This window comes from Euprymna scolopes, chromosome 42, assembly GCF_053919585.1.
Source record: "Euprymna scolopes isolate OS-2025 chromosome 42, ASM5391958v1, whole genome shotgun sequence".
Classification (NCBI taxonomy): Eukaryota; Metazoa; Mollusca; class Cephalopoda; order Sepiida; family Sepiolidae; genus Euprymna; species Euprymna scolopes.
In genome coordinates this window covers 34778499-34794367 of record NC_136523.1, presented here as the reverse complement: position 1 = coordinate 34794367, position 15869 = coordinate 34778499, and the positions used below count along the sequence as shown (strand labels likewise).

Here is a 15869-nt window from a genome sequence, read left to right as displayed (position 1 = left end):
CTTAATTGTGGTAAATGAGCGTATCAAAACTAATACCCTCTCCCTAAATCAGCAAGGGAAATAACTCATTTTTAATCATAGAATGCAAAATGAGTTGTCGCACTTGAAACTTGAACTGGTTTATTTAAATATTTAACTTTAAGATTCACGATTGTTTTTGTATGAAATATTTTTAAAGGCAAAATTTAAAGAATTGTTTTAATTTTTTTTTTGTTTCAGGATTTATGTTCAGGCCGAGTGTTGTGGGATGACGTCTTCCTTGCTCTTCGCAATTGTCTTACTGGACTGCTGCAACCGGTGAGTTTTTAACAAATCAATTTTAGAGTCAGTCACCTTTTGACTGAAATGATAGCTCTGTTATCGTCGTGATAATAAATATCGTAAATACATCGTGATAATAAATATTGTAAATGCATCCAACACATCAAATCTGTTGCCAGGGACGCTGGGAAAATAGTGGGATCCTTCTACCGCTCCAAAAGATATCTCACTACTGATGCAATTCTCTATCTGTATAAAAGCCAAGTACATCCAAGGATGGAGTACTGCTGCCACATCTGGGCAGGAGCTGCTAAAAACAGCCTATCCTGCCTTGACAGAGTACAAAATAGACTTCGTGGTTTAGTGGGGTATGCCGTTTTCTCTTCCCTGCAACCTCTCTCCCACAGAAGAGACGTTGCAAGCCTGTCTTTGTTTTGTCGCTATTTCCATGACAGGTGCTCGTCTGAGCTCCAATCCCTTGCCAATCTTTCACGAGAAACACCCGTCTGGCTGAAACTACTGTCAATAATTTTCCCCACTCTTTATCTGTGCCTAAATCCAAACGTAGATTCCATGAGCAAAGCTTCTTTCTTAGAACTGCACGCCAGTGGAACTCTCTGCTGCTTGCCTGTTTCCCACCTGACTACAACTTGGACATCTTCAAGTCCAACATAAACAAACTCCTGACAAACCGCCCCCTTAAGTAAGACACTCTATCAAAACCCCCAATACTAATGATTACTACAATACTATCTCATTGATTACTGTACATGCAATAACCCTTATCTCTGAGTGGCCTTCGGGCCTTGATAAGTGGTGACCCCCATGTAAAAAAAAAAAATGAAAAAAAACTAAAAAGTAAATCTATAATATAAAGCTGAACGTCTGCGTGTGTGTCTGGTCACGAATAGGCTCCCATCTGGTTGACTATTATAGAAAACTGATCACATATAATGATAGAAGATGTACTGAGACACAGAAATGGGTATGTTTGATCTGGCATAATGATGATTCATTAAAATTGTGGGGTCTGCGTATGCGCCTAGTCCACAAAGTATGGAAATAAAAAATTAAAAAATTAAAAAAAAAACGTTTACAAGTGTTTTTGATATAGATGTACATAATAATACTTTGATGAGTATGTTTTAACTTAAATAGGGATGGTATAATAAAATTGTGGGGTCTGCGTTTGCGCCTGGCCTCCATAGAATGGGAATAGGCACAAACTTTAATAAAGACTTTTCATATCTATCTGCGTAAGTATACTTTGATAATTATGTTTCAGTTTGAAGAAATATGGTATAATAAAATTATGGGGTGTTCGTTCGCGCCTGACCTCTATAGAAAAGAAATATGTCACAAAATTTAACAAGGTTTTTTAATATAGATCCACAGAATATTGTGAGAAGTGTTTCAGTGGGAACAGATATGGTATAATAAATTATGAGGTTTATGTATTTTATTTTTACTTGCATCATATTTTGCTTTGGTTTTGATACCCCCAAATTCGAAGCTATCTCTTTACAATCCTTCCTTTTCATAACCTATCATAATTTCATAAATCAGAGTCCATTTTCTGTAGGCTGTTTTTGAACCCAGTCAATGACGGGTACTTTTGCTAGTATATATATATATATATATATATATATTCGAAACTCTGCGGATTAAACACTTTCACCTCCATTTGTGTTTCCTTTCTGAATAATAAATATGGGTTTAACTCTTGCTTATGTGTAAATTGTTTTATTTTAATCATTACTGACGTCATCTCTTGGAAAGGGTCAGTCGAAAGGTTAATAATAAATAAGAAATATATACTTTTATTTATATTCAAAAAAACATTATTTTAATGATTTCTAACAAAACAATTTGGGCAAAATTTACATTTATTTTATTCTTTTTAAATATTTTTTATACAAAAAATATTATTTTACTCTTTTTAGGTTTTTTATTTAAAAAAAAATAAAATGAAAACATTTTAATTTTGAAAAAAATTGATTCAATTTTTTTATTTTATTAACATTAATTTATAAAAGAAAAATTATTAAAAAAAAATTATGTAACCTAAATAAAATGGTTCAATAAATCCAACAGTTACAGAATGTTTTCCTTGAGTGAGGCATTCCTTTTCACTGATGCCATAATTCCCATTACTTTGTAATTTCAATGTATTCTCTTGCCTCCAAATGAGACACTGCGTCTTAACATAGCATGTATGTGTGGCTCGCTTTCCTCAAAACAAACTCTCCCTTCTCAGTAGCATCCCTAGTGTAATATTATGGCCATACTTGGAAGAATGGCAACACCTTGATTTATCAAAATATAATTGTGGGTTTGGAAGGTGGGAGATAATGAGTCGAGAGGGATGGTGAGTTGGTAGGATGAAGACATGCACACAGGAATTCGGTGACTGACTCCCTGTCTGTGCTTGCCAAAAACAAAATGACTCTTAACTCAATTCAGGCAGCTGTTATGTAACTGCTTGTTACCTTTGACATCTGACATCTATCTCTCTTTTGACAATCGATTCTGAGCAGCTGCATTCGCCATTGTTTTATTAAAATTGTCTTTTTGAAATATCGGTTATTATTTTTGTTTGACGTTCGACTCTCATCAGCTACATTTGCCATTGTTTCATCCAATAAAAAAGCGATAAAAAATTTAAAATAATAAAAAAAATAAAACATCAGAAATAAAACGAATAATGATATAATAAAAATCAAATATTGAATATTAGGAAGCTGCCAACGTTGCCCGGTCATAAAATAGGCATAAATATTATACTCTAATTAATGCGGAATTCTTATTACTTATAAACAGAAATAAATAAATAAATAAAATAAAAAAATCGGAAAAAAACTATATAGGTTGAGAAGTGTCCTCACAGACACACACATGAATTCTCACTTTTATATATAGATTATTCTGCCTTTAGAAATATATTTGACAAAGTCCTACTTAACTAATATTCCTGGTGAACCAAGTGCAAAAGAGATCCAGACAATTGCACTTAAGTGAACGAGGAGGATACTAAAAAGAGCTCTCGGTTGGTTTCAATAAAAAGTAGGGCAATGTTGGCAGCTGGTTTGGCTGCCCCATACTCAGCATTACAATCTTCAAAGAAAGAAAATTAAAAAAAAAAAAAAAAGTTGATATGCTATAAACCAAACCTTTCTGTAAATATATATTATGGAATATCTTTAAAATATTAAAAACAAAAAAAAATATCCAACATTATTTGCATCTTCTTGTTGTTTTGAATTCACTCATTTTTTTTTTTTTTTCCAGTTTTGCCCTCCAGGACTTGATCTCGATCTTTCCCCTTCATTGTACGTGACTGTGGTTGCATATACCCCACTTGTTGCTTGTCGGAATAATTTTGTAAGTCTTCTTTTGTTTTTGTTTTTTGTACAAATTGATCCACTTTTTACGTGTCTCTTTAAAAAAATTATTTATTTACTAGCAGGGGTTAGGGGAAGGGCCCTCTGCCTTACTGTGTCCTAAAATACGCTTAAATATATTTTAATTCATGCAGATTTTATATTTATTACTACAAAGCCAATTCTCTATCTATTGGCTTCCTGAGACGAAATGCACCTACATTAAACTTCTGTTTTTGTTTTCTATTCTCTTTCGTAAAACTTAATTATGTTCTACAAAAACAAAAACAACAGCCCCTTTACCTTTTCCTTTTTTTCTTTCCTTCCTTACTTCCCAACCCCGTCGGTGGGGCATTAGAATACACTGATTTTCCCCCTGCAGAGAGTAAAAGCCTCTCAAAAGGGCCACTTGTTGGCAGTGGGTGGCGACCCGTAATGACTCGGAAAAGGATCCTGGTGGCTGAGCAATTGATATCTAGGGAAATTAAAGATATCAGTTGCAACACTTCACTTTGGCCTTGTACAAGGCTAGACGGATGGTCGGAGGGGCCCAATCCAATCAATCGGCTAGTTACGTCAAGCCCTAACACATCTTCTACTTTTCTATTAATTTCCTCTAAACCGTAACAAATACAGTTCTATCCTGTACCACTATATACATATTTTCCCCTCTTTTCCATGTGTTAGAAGGCGGTGGCTAAGGTCAAATGTGCCAAATGATTAAAGTCATGACATGGCTGTATAGTGCCGGAAGTTACCACAAATGACTTGGATTGTGTAACTAAAGGATTAAGGGTACTCATGTCTCCCATTTGGGACATGTATACTGTTTATGTAGCCCTGGCATGACAAGGCGAATGGGTTTCCTCCCCCATAACATGCCCCAATATTGGACTCCGAGGTGGGTGGGGAGCATAAACAATGAATTTAAAATATATATATATATATATGCCCAAGTATAAAAACTCCAAGTGCCAACACGTCGACTTGGATAGTTCAGATAATGAACTACATCAAACAACCTCAAAATTTATTGTATTGGAATCCACCGGAAACCAAAATAACTGACTTATCACCGTTTATTATACATAAAATTATATTGGCATATACTACCCCAAAAACTCCTAGGAATGAAAACTTTCCACAACATAAATATCAAAACTTATCCACACAAGAATCTTGTATACTGTTTATGTAGCTCTGGCATGACAAGGCGAATGGGTTTCCCCCTTAACATGCCCCAATATTGGACTCCGAGGTGGGTGGGGAGCATAAACAATGAATTTAAAATATATATATGTATGGCAAATTATAAAAACTCCAAGCACCAACACGACTCGGATAGTTCAGATAATGAACTACATCAAACATCCTCAAAATTTATTGTATTGGAATCCACCGAAGAAACCAAAATAACTGACTTATCACCGTTTATTATTCATAAAATTATATCCGCATATATTACCCCAAAAAATGTAAAAACTTTAAAAAATAAAACCCTACTGGTGGAAGTAGAAAGAGAAAAACATGCCACTTTTCTCCTAGAAATGAAAACTTTCCACAACATAAATATCAAAACTTATCCACACAAGAATCTGAATACATCCAAAGGTGTAGTAAAATCGAAAGACCTATCAATGTGCACTACTGAAGAGATAACAAAAGAACTTAAAAACCAAGGAGTAATAAACGTTAAAAGAATTACAATAAAAAAAGAGAATCAGACTATACATATGAACACTTACATTATGCAGTTCGATAGACCCAATATCCCAAAAGAAACCAAAATTGGGTTCAACGTTGAAAAGTTGAACTCTTTATACCAAACCCACTTCAGTGCTTTAAATGCCAGAAGTTTGGGCATCATGAGGATGCATGTAGGGGACAAGCAGTGTGCGGTAGATGTAACCAGAGAGATCCAGACCACACTGTCAAATACTGCAATCTTGACTGCAAATGTGCAAATTGTGGAGAAAACCATCCTGCTTATGCTAGAGCATGCAGAATCTGGAAGAAAGAAAAGGAAGTGTCAATAAAACATACCAAAAACATCTCCTTCCTCGAAGCCAGGAAAATAGTAGATGGATACATGAAGGAAAAGACGTACTCTCAAGTCACCTCAAGTTGTATATCATTCAACATCACTAACCAAGACTCCAAATATGAAATACTAATAAACAAATTGTTACAATTGGGACCAAACGACTGGCCCAAATTTATAAATGAAATCAAACCAAACATATCATCAAAAATTAATCATCCCATTAAATCATCAACTAATGTTACCAAGAAAACAAATTCTCAACCAAAATCAGAACATCCAAGAAAACAAAGTCGATCAAAAGAAAGACCACAAAAATCACCAGTACGTCGTGCAGATGTTGAAAAAGACAAAACTAAGGAAAAACAAAATCAGTTAAAAGAAAGACCACACAGGTCACCAATACGTCTTCCCCGTGGTGAAAAAAAAACACTTGAAAAATAAACAAAAAGTACATCTAACAAAATAATATAAAGGAATTATCACAAACAGAAGCCACTACTACTACTACTACTACTACAAATAGATTTACGGAATTAGAAGACATGGAAACTGCAGTTATTCCTCAAACCAAAAAAAAATCTTCATGAATTACAAGATATGGAATTGCCGTGGATTGAAGGCAAATTACAATGAAATTTTATTGTTGCAAACCAAATTTAATCCTTTGGTTATTTGTCTCCAAGAAACCTTCCTGAAGAATGAGGACAATTTGAATATAAAACACTATCAACAATATAACTACATTCATAATACAGGACTTAATAATACTGTAACCCTTTTCCCCCTCCCATTGCAAAATCCAATCATATTCTGCAAGGCAGAGAACAAAAATGACAAAATCCACTATAAAACAACCAAATCAAAAGCTACAAACTAACGATTGTAAATACAAGGAGCTTGAAGAATAAAAATCTCATATAAAATAACTGGATACAACATCGAATACTATTCCCAAAATAACTGGATTCAGCATTAAATAACCCACAAAGGATTGATATGCTGTTAAACAAAACCAAAAAAAAAAAAAAAATCGAATGTGCTTTTCAGTCTATATAATTTCTAAATCAACTCTTGTCACTGGTCTACGATATATACATACTGACAATGAATAAAACACAACACAGCTGATCTATAAAAAATGTTTTTGTTTATTTCACACTGACAATAGTTTTGGATTTTACAGTTTTGATCGTTGTTTGACATCAGTGAAGGTGTAGATGTTTTGGCAGTGAAGCAAATGTGTCAGCTTGTCTTCACTCTATGTCTGTCTGTTTTCTGTTGTGTTGCTTTATATAAACATTCTTTCACCCTGGAATGTTTACTATTTCCCACTGTGTGTGTGTGTGTGTGTGTGTGTGTGTGTGTGTGTGTGTGTGCAACCCATCAAATTCCTCTTCCCAGGGTCATTTGCCAAATATCCAGCATGATTTTATCAGAGCACATTCCATTAAAGCAGGAATGAACACACTTTTTCAGCATGAAAGCTACTTATGACATGACTAAGTCTAAATGATCTACCACCTACTAAAAATGCAAAACACCAAATAAATATATAAATATATTGTAAACTATTTTTATATGGCAGTATATGCAGGTGTACCTTGCATTACTGCATTAACTCATATAGCATAGTACAATGTGATCCTGGATATGACCTTAAATTATATCGGATAGTGTAGTGAGACCCCAGCTTGCGGGTTTTGGAGAGTGTAGAACCACCCTGTAATTGCCATTGCTCCCAGGTCCACTCTGACCCAGAGTGGTAGTATCTGTTAGGGTCCCAACTATGGGTTAAATAGAAACCGACTTTAAAACAACATATATTCTATTAAAAAATTTTTCTTCAAAATCTCTGGATTCGGCATTAAATAACCCGAAAAGGGTTGATATGCCGTAAAACAAAAACAATCAACCAACCAACCAACAGTATATGCAGGTGTACCTTGCATTACTGCATCAACCCATATTGCACGGTACGATGCTGTACATTTTTTGCCATTAGGTTACACTAATGACTTGCCTTAGATGGAATCTGTCAGGGATGCATAATGCGGAGAGTAGCAACTAATAGACAGCTTCAAGCTGATCCCCAGATGCTCATCAGTCATGGGAGAGCTGGATTTGGACTTAATGATTTTCATGTGAGAAAAATGCTGCCGCTGATAAATAATGCAGTCAAGAGGATAGCACGTTTCCTGATGTTGAGGTTAGGGTAAGTTCCAGAATTGTCCATGAACTCTGCACGTTTCCTGATGTTGAGGTCCTCTGAATGTTGGATTATATAAATTTTTAATTTTTGTTATTAAATTTTTTTTTTTTTTTTGTGTCTTATCATGACTGTTAATATTAAGTATCATACTTAAATAAAGTTCTTCTGTCATCTAAATAAGCTAATATATAAGGATTCCCCTCCCCCTACTACCTCGATGTGACATGGTAAAAAAAAGAAAAAGAAAAAATTAGTCAGAAAATTGTTTTAAAATAAGTGAATTAAGAATGGTTAAGATGTGTCTGAGAAATAAAATAAAATAAAACTAAATAGAATGATATGAGCACACACGCGAAAAAAGAGGGTTAGATTTGATTGACTTTTGAAAAAAGAGGGTTAGATTTGATTGACTTTTGAAAAAAGAGGGTTAGATTTGATTGACTTTTGAAAAAAGAGGGTTAGATTTGATTGACTTTTGAAAAAAGAGGGTTAGATTTGATTGACTTTTTTTTAGAAAAGTGCGCAAAAAAAAATGTACTTAGCTACAGTTACATCTTCGAGGTGTGGATCCCTTCGGCCAGCGTCCAAATGACGCTAAGAACTTCTAGCCTTACTATCGGAGGTCATAGGAGTGGGGAGGGAGACTCATTTAACATTTGAGGTCAACCAGTATAAGGTTTCCTCTTCTTTTTTAAGGAGAAGGAAAAGGAAAGAAGCCAATATTCTGCTTATATATTTTAAAGATAAGATTTTAAGCATCGTCAGATTTAGATTTTACAACATTTACTTAGCCAGGCATGAATTAAATTAAAAACTGTGTAATGGCGATTAGGCTGAAAAGAAAGATTAGGAGCAATACGTAATCTTAAATCAAGACAGTTTAATGGCTGAATATTTACCGGTTAGAAAGTCTGTGTGCCTTTTTCTTTTATCGACTACGAAGCATTTTAAGCGACATGTGGTTAAAAATTCAGGTTTATAGTGTTAGAATCTCATCACTCACTCCAGAAGAGTTCAAGTGAAACAGTGTTGCAATTTTCGATGCGAGTAAAACAACCTCAGCATCTTCCTGAAAAGGATATCACATGAATATAGTGATTGGCTCATTGTTCTGGGCTTGACCTTTACTCCTGATCTTAAATGGAACAGGTACATCAAATCTGTTGCCAAGGTCGCTGGAAAAATGCTGGGATCCTTCTATCGCTCCATTAGATATCTCACTGCTGATGCAATTCTCTACCTATACAAGAGCCAGGTATGTCCAAGGATGGAATACTGTTGCCACATATGGGCAGGAGCTGCTAGAAAGGACTTGTCCTGCCTTGATAGAGTTCAAAATAGACTTTGTAGCCTCGTAGGAGATGTCCTTTTCTCTTCCTTGCAACCTCTTTCTCACAGAAGAGATGTTGCGAGTTTGTCTCTGTTGTATCATTATTTTAATGGCAAGTGTTTGACTGAGCTTCAGTCTATGGTCCCCCCTCACCAAACTTTCAAACTTTCACAAGAAACACTCGTCTAGCTGTAAACACTATCAATAATTCCCCCCACTCATTATCTGTGCCTAAGCCTAAACGTAGGTTCCATAGAACTGCATGCCTGTGGAATTGTCTTCCGTTTTCCTGCTTTCCAGCAGTTCTGGAAGTTTGTCAGTGCCGTTTTTTTTTTTTTGTTTTTTTCAATACCATGTGATCTACCAGTCGATTGCGATCAATGTAATAGACACCCCGGCATTAAAGGGATGCAACGTTGTGGCAATGGGATTTACTACATTTATACTTTCTTAATGTAAATATCCTCTCAACCAACCTAATTATTAACAAAATCACACCCCTTCACTTAAGTCCATAGATGCTGTCTACTCTAATAATTTCTCTCTTTGGATCGCTTGTCTTTGAAATTCCTTCCCTGCGCCTTATGTCTCCATCCATACCAATGTGTAGAAATTTAAATGTAATGTGAACAGGCATCTTGCTGCTCAACTTCCCACCAATTTTTTTTCGTTATGAATCTGGACTCTATCACAGTAACCACTAATGTTTCAGTGCCACTTGTTTGGAGTGAATGAAAATAAAATGAAAGAAAGCTGTATGGAAACTTGCGTTTTGCCATAAAATGCTCATCACTTATTGTTGTTGAGATGTATTGAAATATCATGAAAAAAAACGTTTTTTCTATTTTCTAAAAAGAAGAAGAGAAAGAAAAGAGAAAAAAAAGAAGAAAAACAACATACTGAGGATGGAGTTTGGTTCTGAAATATATTTAAATTATTGTAGATTAAAAATAAATAAATTTCAAACGAGTAAAACATTTGTTTATTTTCCTAATATTACGTTGTGATTTGGCTTTCAAGCGCACTTGATGCGTATTTTATTTTATTCAAAGTTTTTTTCTATTTTTTTCAGGTTTTATGTCAAGGAGTTTTGGTCACTCTGAAGAATTTGAAGAGTGTACTGAGCACACTGCACACTTTGATAAAGAATTTTGAGGACAATCTTGCACAGCACTTCCATCCGTTGGCAGATATTCATATGAACTCTGTAAGTTGTTTTTTTTTTTTTCTCCTATTTTAATATACATAAGTATATATATGATATATATATATATGTGTGTGTGTATTTATTCCAGGTTGAAAAATATTCAAAAGATAAGAATCATTGAATTCCAACAAGGATCGTTGGTAGTGCTCAATCAAAGAGAGCAAATTTATAAATTTTTGTTTTCTTTATGCAAATATGGTCATATCTTGCTATGATGTGCAGACCGTTTTGATCATTAACAATCTCAGCAGGCAAGAAAAAATTTGAAAATTAACAAAGTTTAAGAACTGTTTAATTTTAGAGGAGAAAAATATTTTACCATGTCTAGCATGTAGCATGGTTTAATGTTTACAGACATGACAGAAAAGAATAGCCACTAAGATGAATATTTTTTCGAAGGTTAATATATGCTTGTTTATATTTACAGATAAGAATAGTGCTGAAATAGCTTAGAGTATCATTAATATTGCATCTGACGACATTGAAGCATGCCATTAACCAAAGCAACATCAGGCTTATCAGAATTTCTGCGAGGATGAATCGTGGATCAACATGAAGGTGGTCCTAGTTGACACAAAATAGCAGGAAATCTTTCAATACCCCTTTTTACTGATAATAGAGTGATCGTATAATTCACAAGAGAGGACAAAGAGTGCACAAAACCTCATCCAGGTCGCTCCTGGCCTTCTGGAAAAACGTTGCGCCTTGTGAAAAGAAATGTTAAAGAGGATCTTCAGTGCAAGACCTCTGACATTGCAACACAAGCTGGTGTCAGTCCCAGAACAGTTGTCAGATATCTTCACAAGCTGGGCTACTATGGTAGAGCTGCAAGAAGGAAACCTCTTTTTCATCCTGCCAATATCGAACGCAGAAAAGATTGGGGTCATGAGATTGTGGAGAGACCTATGACCTGTGATATTTTAATTTGTCTAGATTTTGTATATATTATTAAAGATTCGTGATTTCAAAAGTAAAAAAAAAAAAAAAATTGAGTGCCATCAGCTAGAAACGAAACTGAAAGCAAAACTGTAGCATTCAAAGCTGGTGATGTTACCACTGTACCAACGTGACGCGCATATGAACTGGTTAAAAATGAAATGAATGTTTCAATTTTGATTCTTTAAAAACTATCTTAACCGGCTGAAGAGTACGATCCATAAAAATCCAATCATCTGAGGCCCCTAGCGCCGCTCTGCGACTTTTAGTCTCGTAAGAGATAGTTTGAAAATATGGAGACAGACAGACAGACATATAGCCATTTATATATTAGATTTTCCAAGTACGAATCAGTAAATATAGACTTACTGTTTGAGATAACTGGAATGGTGGAAGTCTTTAATATTTTGAGAATATCATCTCTTTTTCAAAAAGAAAGGGACCAAACAATGTTGTTCCCTTTGTTTTTGTAGCATGCTCTTCTGCCAACCATTATTGGATAGAAATGGCATCTATAATATAAATCTCACCTATCTGCTTAAATGTATATATGGTGATTGTCGCTTCTTGACAGAAGACCATCTTTCCCTTGCTTTATTGTTGATTACGCATTCATTTTCATGTATTTTGGAATTTTTTTTTTTTTTTTTTTAACTATATACACATATACATATATACATATGGAGATGTGATCAAGATACATCAATTCCTATTTTCTGTATATATATATATATATATATATATATATATATACACTAGCGAGGGGTACCGGGCGTTGCCCAGGTGTTTGGAGGTGTGGTTTTGGGTAAATCAAAACTCGGAGGAGGGGGGGGTGTAATAAAAAAAAACGTTTTGGTAGGTGAGTATGAGGATCGAACCCGAACCCGAATCCTTGAGGCAAAGTTGGTAATTAAAGTGCAAAAAAAAAAAAAAACGTGCGACGTTAACCACTGGGCCACCATGACATACTAACGGAAACGCGTTTGAATTTATTTGATTACTTAAATTGACAGGTGCACGTTTTAATGACTTAATGAGGTCAACTTTGACTGCGGGGTAGTATTTTATTTAATGCGGGAACGCTTTTTTTTTTATTTTTATTTTCCCAAAGATGTTGGGGAGGGGGACCGGCTCCCCTTGTCCGAATTGAATAGCAATTGTCTGATATAAGGAAAATATTTCCACATTGATCAAATCTGATTGCTTTCGGACATTTCCGGCGATCACGACCGGAAAAATGCCGCCGGAATTAGTGTAGCTTTTATTATATGAAAAAGCCTAATCCACATGCGGCGAGCGAAAACTGTTGAATATTTATCTTCCCGAAGTGGAGCAAATTAAATAGATAGGCGAGATCCGTTGTTAACTCATAGATATTATGATTTATATGTGATATAAAAAGTTTTAAGAAGTTGTGAGCCGACCGACCGCTTCTCGGAAAAAAGCCTTTCTTGGACATACACAAAAAGCGAACATACATACACACATTTTCGCTTTTATATATATAGATATATGTATGTTTGTATGCCTGCCTAAAACTTTCAACAGAGGCGACGTATTTTCACGAGATTGGTATCATTTTGAAGCTCGCCCTTTCGGACAACAAATATCGAAAAATTGGCTAAAAACATTAATTCCTTCACCTTCAACTGGGCACTTTTTCTACAGGTAGGGGTCGCTTTTTTCGCGAATATTTTTGAAATTCATCACCTCTTTTCGATTGACTAGCCTTAATTTAAACCTTTGTCACTTCGGGTTTGGTAATGAACGTAACAGCAAAAACATCACTTTTTTTTTCACATTCTTTTCCTCCTTCATGGTACGGGTTCGAGCCTACCTGCTACCACTTTGCTATCCCAGGTTTTAGTTAAATTATTTAAACAATAAAAGTTTAATAGAACAATATACTCTTTTTTTAAAAAAAACATCTGAAGAAATTAGGATGTTTATACGTTCAAGTATCAACATAAAATTTGTTGTATATTTAGAATTACACTTATTAAAAAAAAAAGACAGAAAAATCTTTATGATGTACATACTCATCACAGAACGAACATGTCATATTCTAAAAATCATGTGGGTTTGGTTAGTAAACGATATTTGGCTAGTAAACGAAAATATTTAGTTCAAATTGGACAATATAGTAATTATTAGTCATGGAAATTTGGTGAATTTGTTAACTTATATGGAGCGGCTCATCAAAAACTTGCTCACGTTAGACTTGAAGACAACCATATTGTAATAATTTGTTGTATATTTAGAAATGATGTACATACTCATCACGGAATGAAGATGTCATATTCTAAAAATCATGTGGGTTGAAAAATCAATCTGCATCTCAAAAATTTAAGAATCAAATCAATAAGGAAGTAATAAAGACTGAAGAAAAAGAGGGATAAATAAAAACCTGGCCAGAGATAAATTTGCTGTAAATTATGTACAGCTGTTTTCAGACTGATATGCTATTTCATAGGTCGCACACACGCACACAAACGAATCTCAAAGACGCACCGGTTACCTGCCCTTGTCGTGATTCCCGTTTCAGCCGACAGACAGTGTTCTACTTCCTTTTCCCTCTAGATACCTATCTCTATCTCTTTTTCTGTCGAGGCAGACACACGCCTCGACAAGGCGTTTACCTTTGTCAAGGTAAGAATGAACATAAATGTATACATTAACGAGCTCTTGTATATATATATATACACACACACATGCATACACAATCGACTTACAACTTACACACTAAGAAAGTCTTGTAATTATACACAAACATCCAGACACACATATGCACAAAGAACATTTATACGCAACGAACACTTTTGATGAACAACAAGCACTTGTACCCTCTCGACGAAAATACCCCCGACAAACCCAACAAGCAGCGAAGTCCCACCCCTACACAGTTGAGATCCCTAGATGTAAGAAAGCCTTTTACTCTAATAGCTTCTTCCCCAGAACGGCAGGACTTTGGAATTCTCTTCCGGTTTCCTGCTTCCCCAACTGTACTGACATGCAGAAGTTCAAGTGTAATGTGAACAAACATCTTGCTGCTAAACTCCCTACATAGTATCCCTGGAACTTAGGTCCCTGATAGTAGCCCCTACTTCAAAGTGGCAATATGCCTTGTTTGAGGTGAAAATGTAATAAAAAAAAAGAAAAGAAAAAACTTCACGCATGCACATTCGTAAACATACACATGTGTACACAAAATGATGTTCTTATTCTCTAAATAGTTAAATAAAACATCTTATTTGTACATATGTAACTCGGTTTTTATGTTCTCCTTTTTAACGTTATCTTTTTAAATGCCTCGTAAAACAGACTCTTTATTTGGCGATTGGAACACACAAAACTCTTATTCTCAACAAATAAATACCTGGCCAGAGATAAGTTCCAAAACCAAACTCCTATCCTTACATCATCAACGCTCTGATCCCCATCTGGCATCAATTATGATGGATGGCTCTCGTCTGGGTGAGGCCCCGTGTTTTGACAAGCTTCTGGGTTTGACCTTTACTCCTGATCTGAAATGGAACATGTACATCAAGTCCGTTGCCAAGGTCGCTGGAAAGATGGTGGGATCCTTCTACCGCTCCAGAAGATATCTCACTACTGATGCAATTCTCTATCTATATAAAAGCCAAGTACGTCCAAGGATGGAATACTGTTGCCATATCTGGGCAGGAGCTGCTAAAAACAGCCTATCCTGCCTTGACAGAGTACAAAATAGACTTCGTGGCTTAGTGGGGGATGCCCTTTTCTCTACCCTGCAACCTTTCTCCCACAGAAGAGACATTGCGAGCCTATCCTTGTTTTATCATTATTTCCATGGCAGGTGCTCGTCTGAACTCCAATCTCTGGTCCCCCCTCGACAATCTTTCACGAAAAACACCCGTCTAGCCGAATCCACTGTGAAAAATTTCCCCCACTCTATATCTGTGCCTAAATCCAAACGTAGATTCCATGAACAAAGCTTCTTTCTTAGAACTGCACGCCTGTGGAACTCTGTTCCGTCTGCCTGCTTCCCTCCGGACTACAACTTGGATGTCTTCAAGTCCAATGTTAACAAATTCCTAATGAACCGCCCCCTTAATTAAACACTTCATCAAATCTCTACACTAACGTAATGTACTTGCAATAACCCTTATCCCTGAGTGGCTTCCGGGCCTTGATAAGTGGTGATCACTGTGTAAAAAAAAAAGAAAAATTTGTTGTAAAATTTTTCTCCTTCTCTTTTTTTATTTTTTTTTTTTTAGTACGATCTTGATGATTTAATTCTATCTGATGGCTCTGATCTGGACACGATGAGCCGAAGGTCGAAATCAGAAGATCCGAAAATTGAAGAACTAATCTACAAACCTGAGCATGGTTTTGTCAATGTTTTAAGGTTTGGAATTCTCGCTCTGCAACTCTTACCGGAGAATGCCACTGCAGGTAATTTTTCTTTTTTTTTTTTCTTTTATTTTAAAACATTTTTTTTAAACAAGTTTTGGTTTTTTGTC

General features: G+C 35.4%; 1 protein-coding gene across 1 annotated transcript in view; it reads left to right on the top strand.

Annotated features, from left to right (window-relative positions):
* Positions 1-15869, top strand: part of LOC145267011 (KICSTOR complex protein SZT2-like) — a 423147-nt gene that overhangs the window by 19415 nt on the left and 387863 nt on the right. Inside the window, exons 4-7 of the mRNA XM_080122911.1 lie at positions 220-297; positions 3550-3642; positions 10297-10431; positions 15624-15801. Coding sequence (XP_079979037.1) covers positions 220-297; positions 3550-3642; positions 10297-10431; positions 15624-15801 — 484 coding nt within the window. The remainder of the gene's footprint in view (positions 1-219; positions 298-3549; positions 3643-10296; positions 10432-15623; positions 15802-15869) is intronic.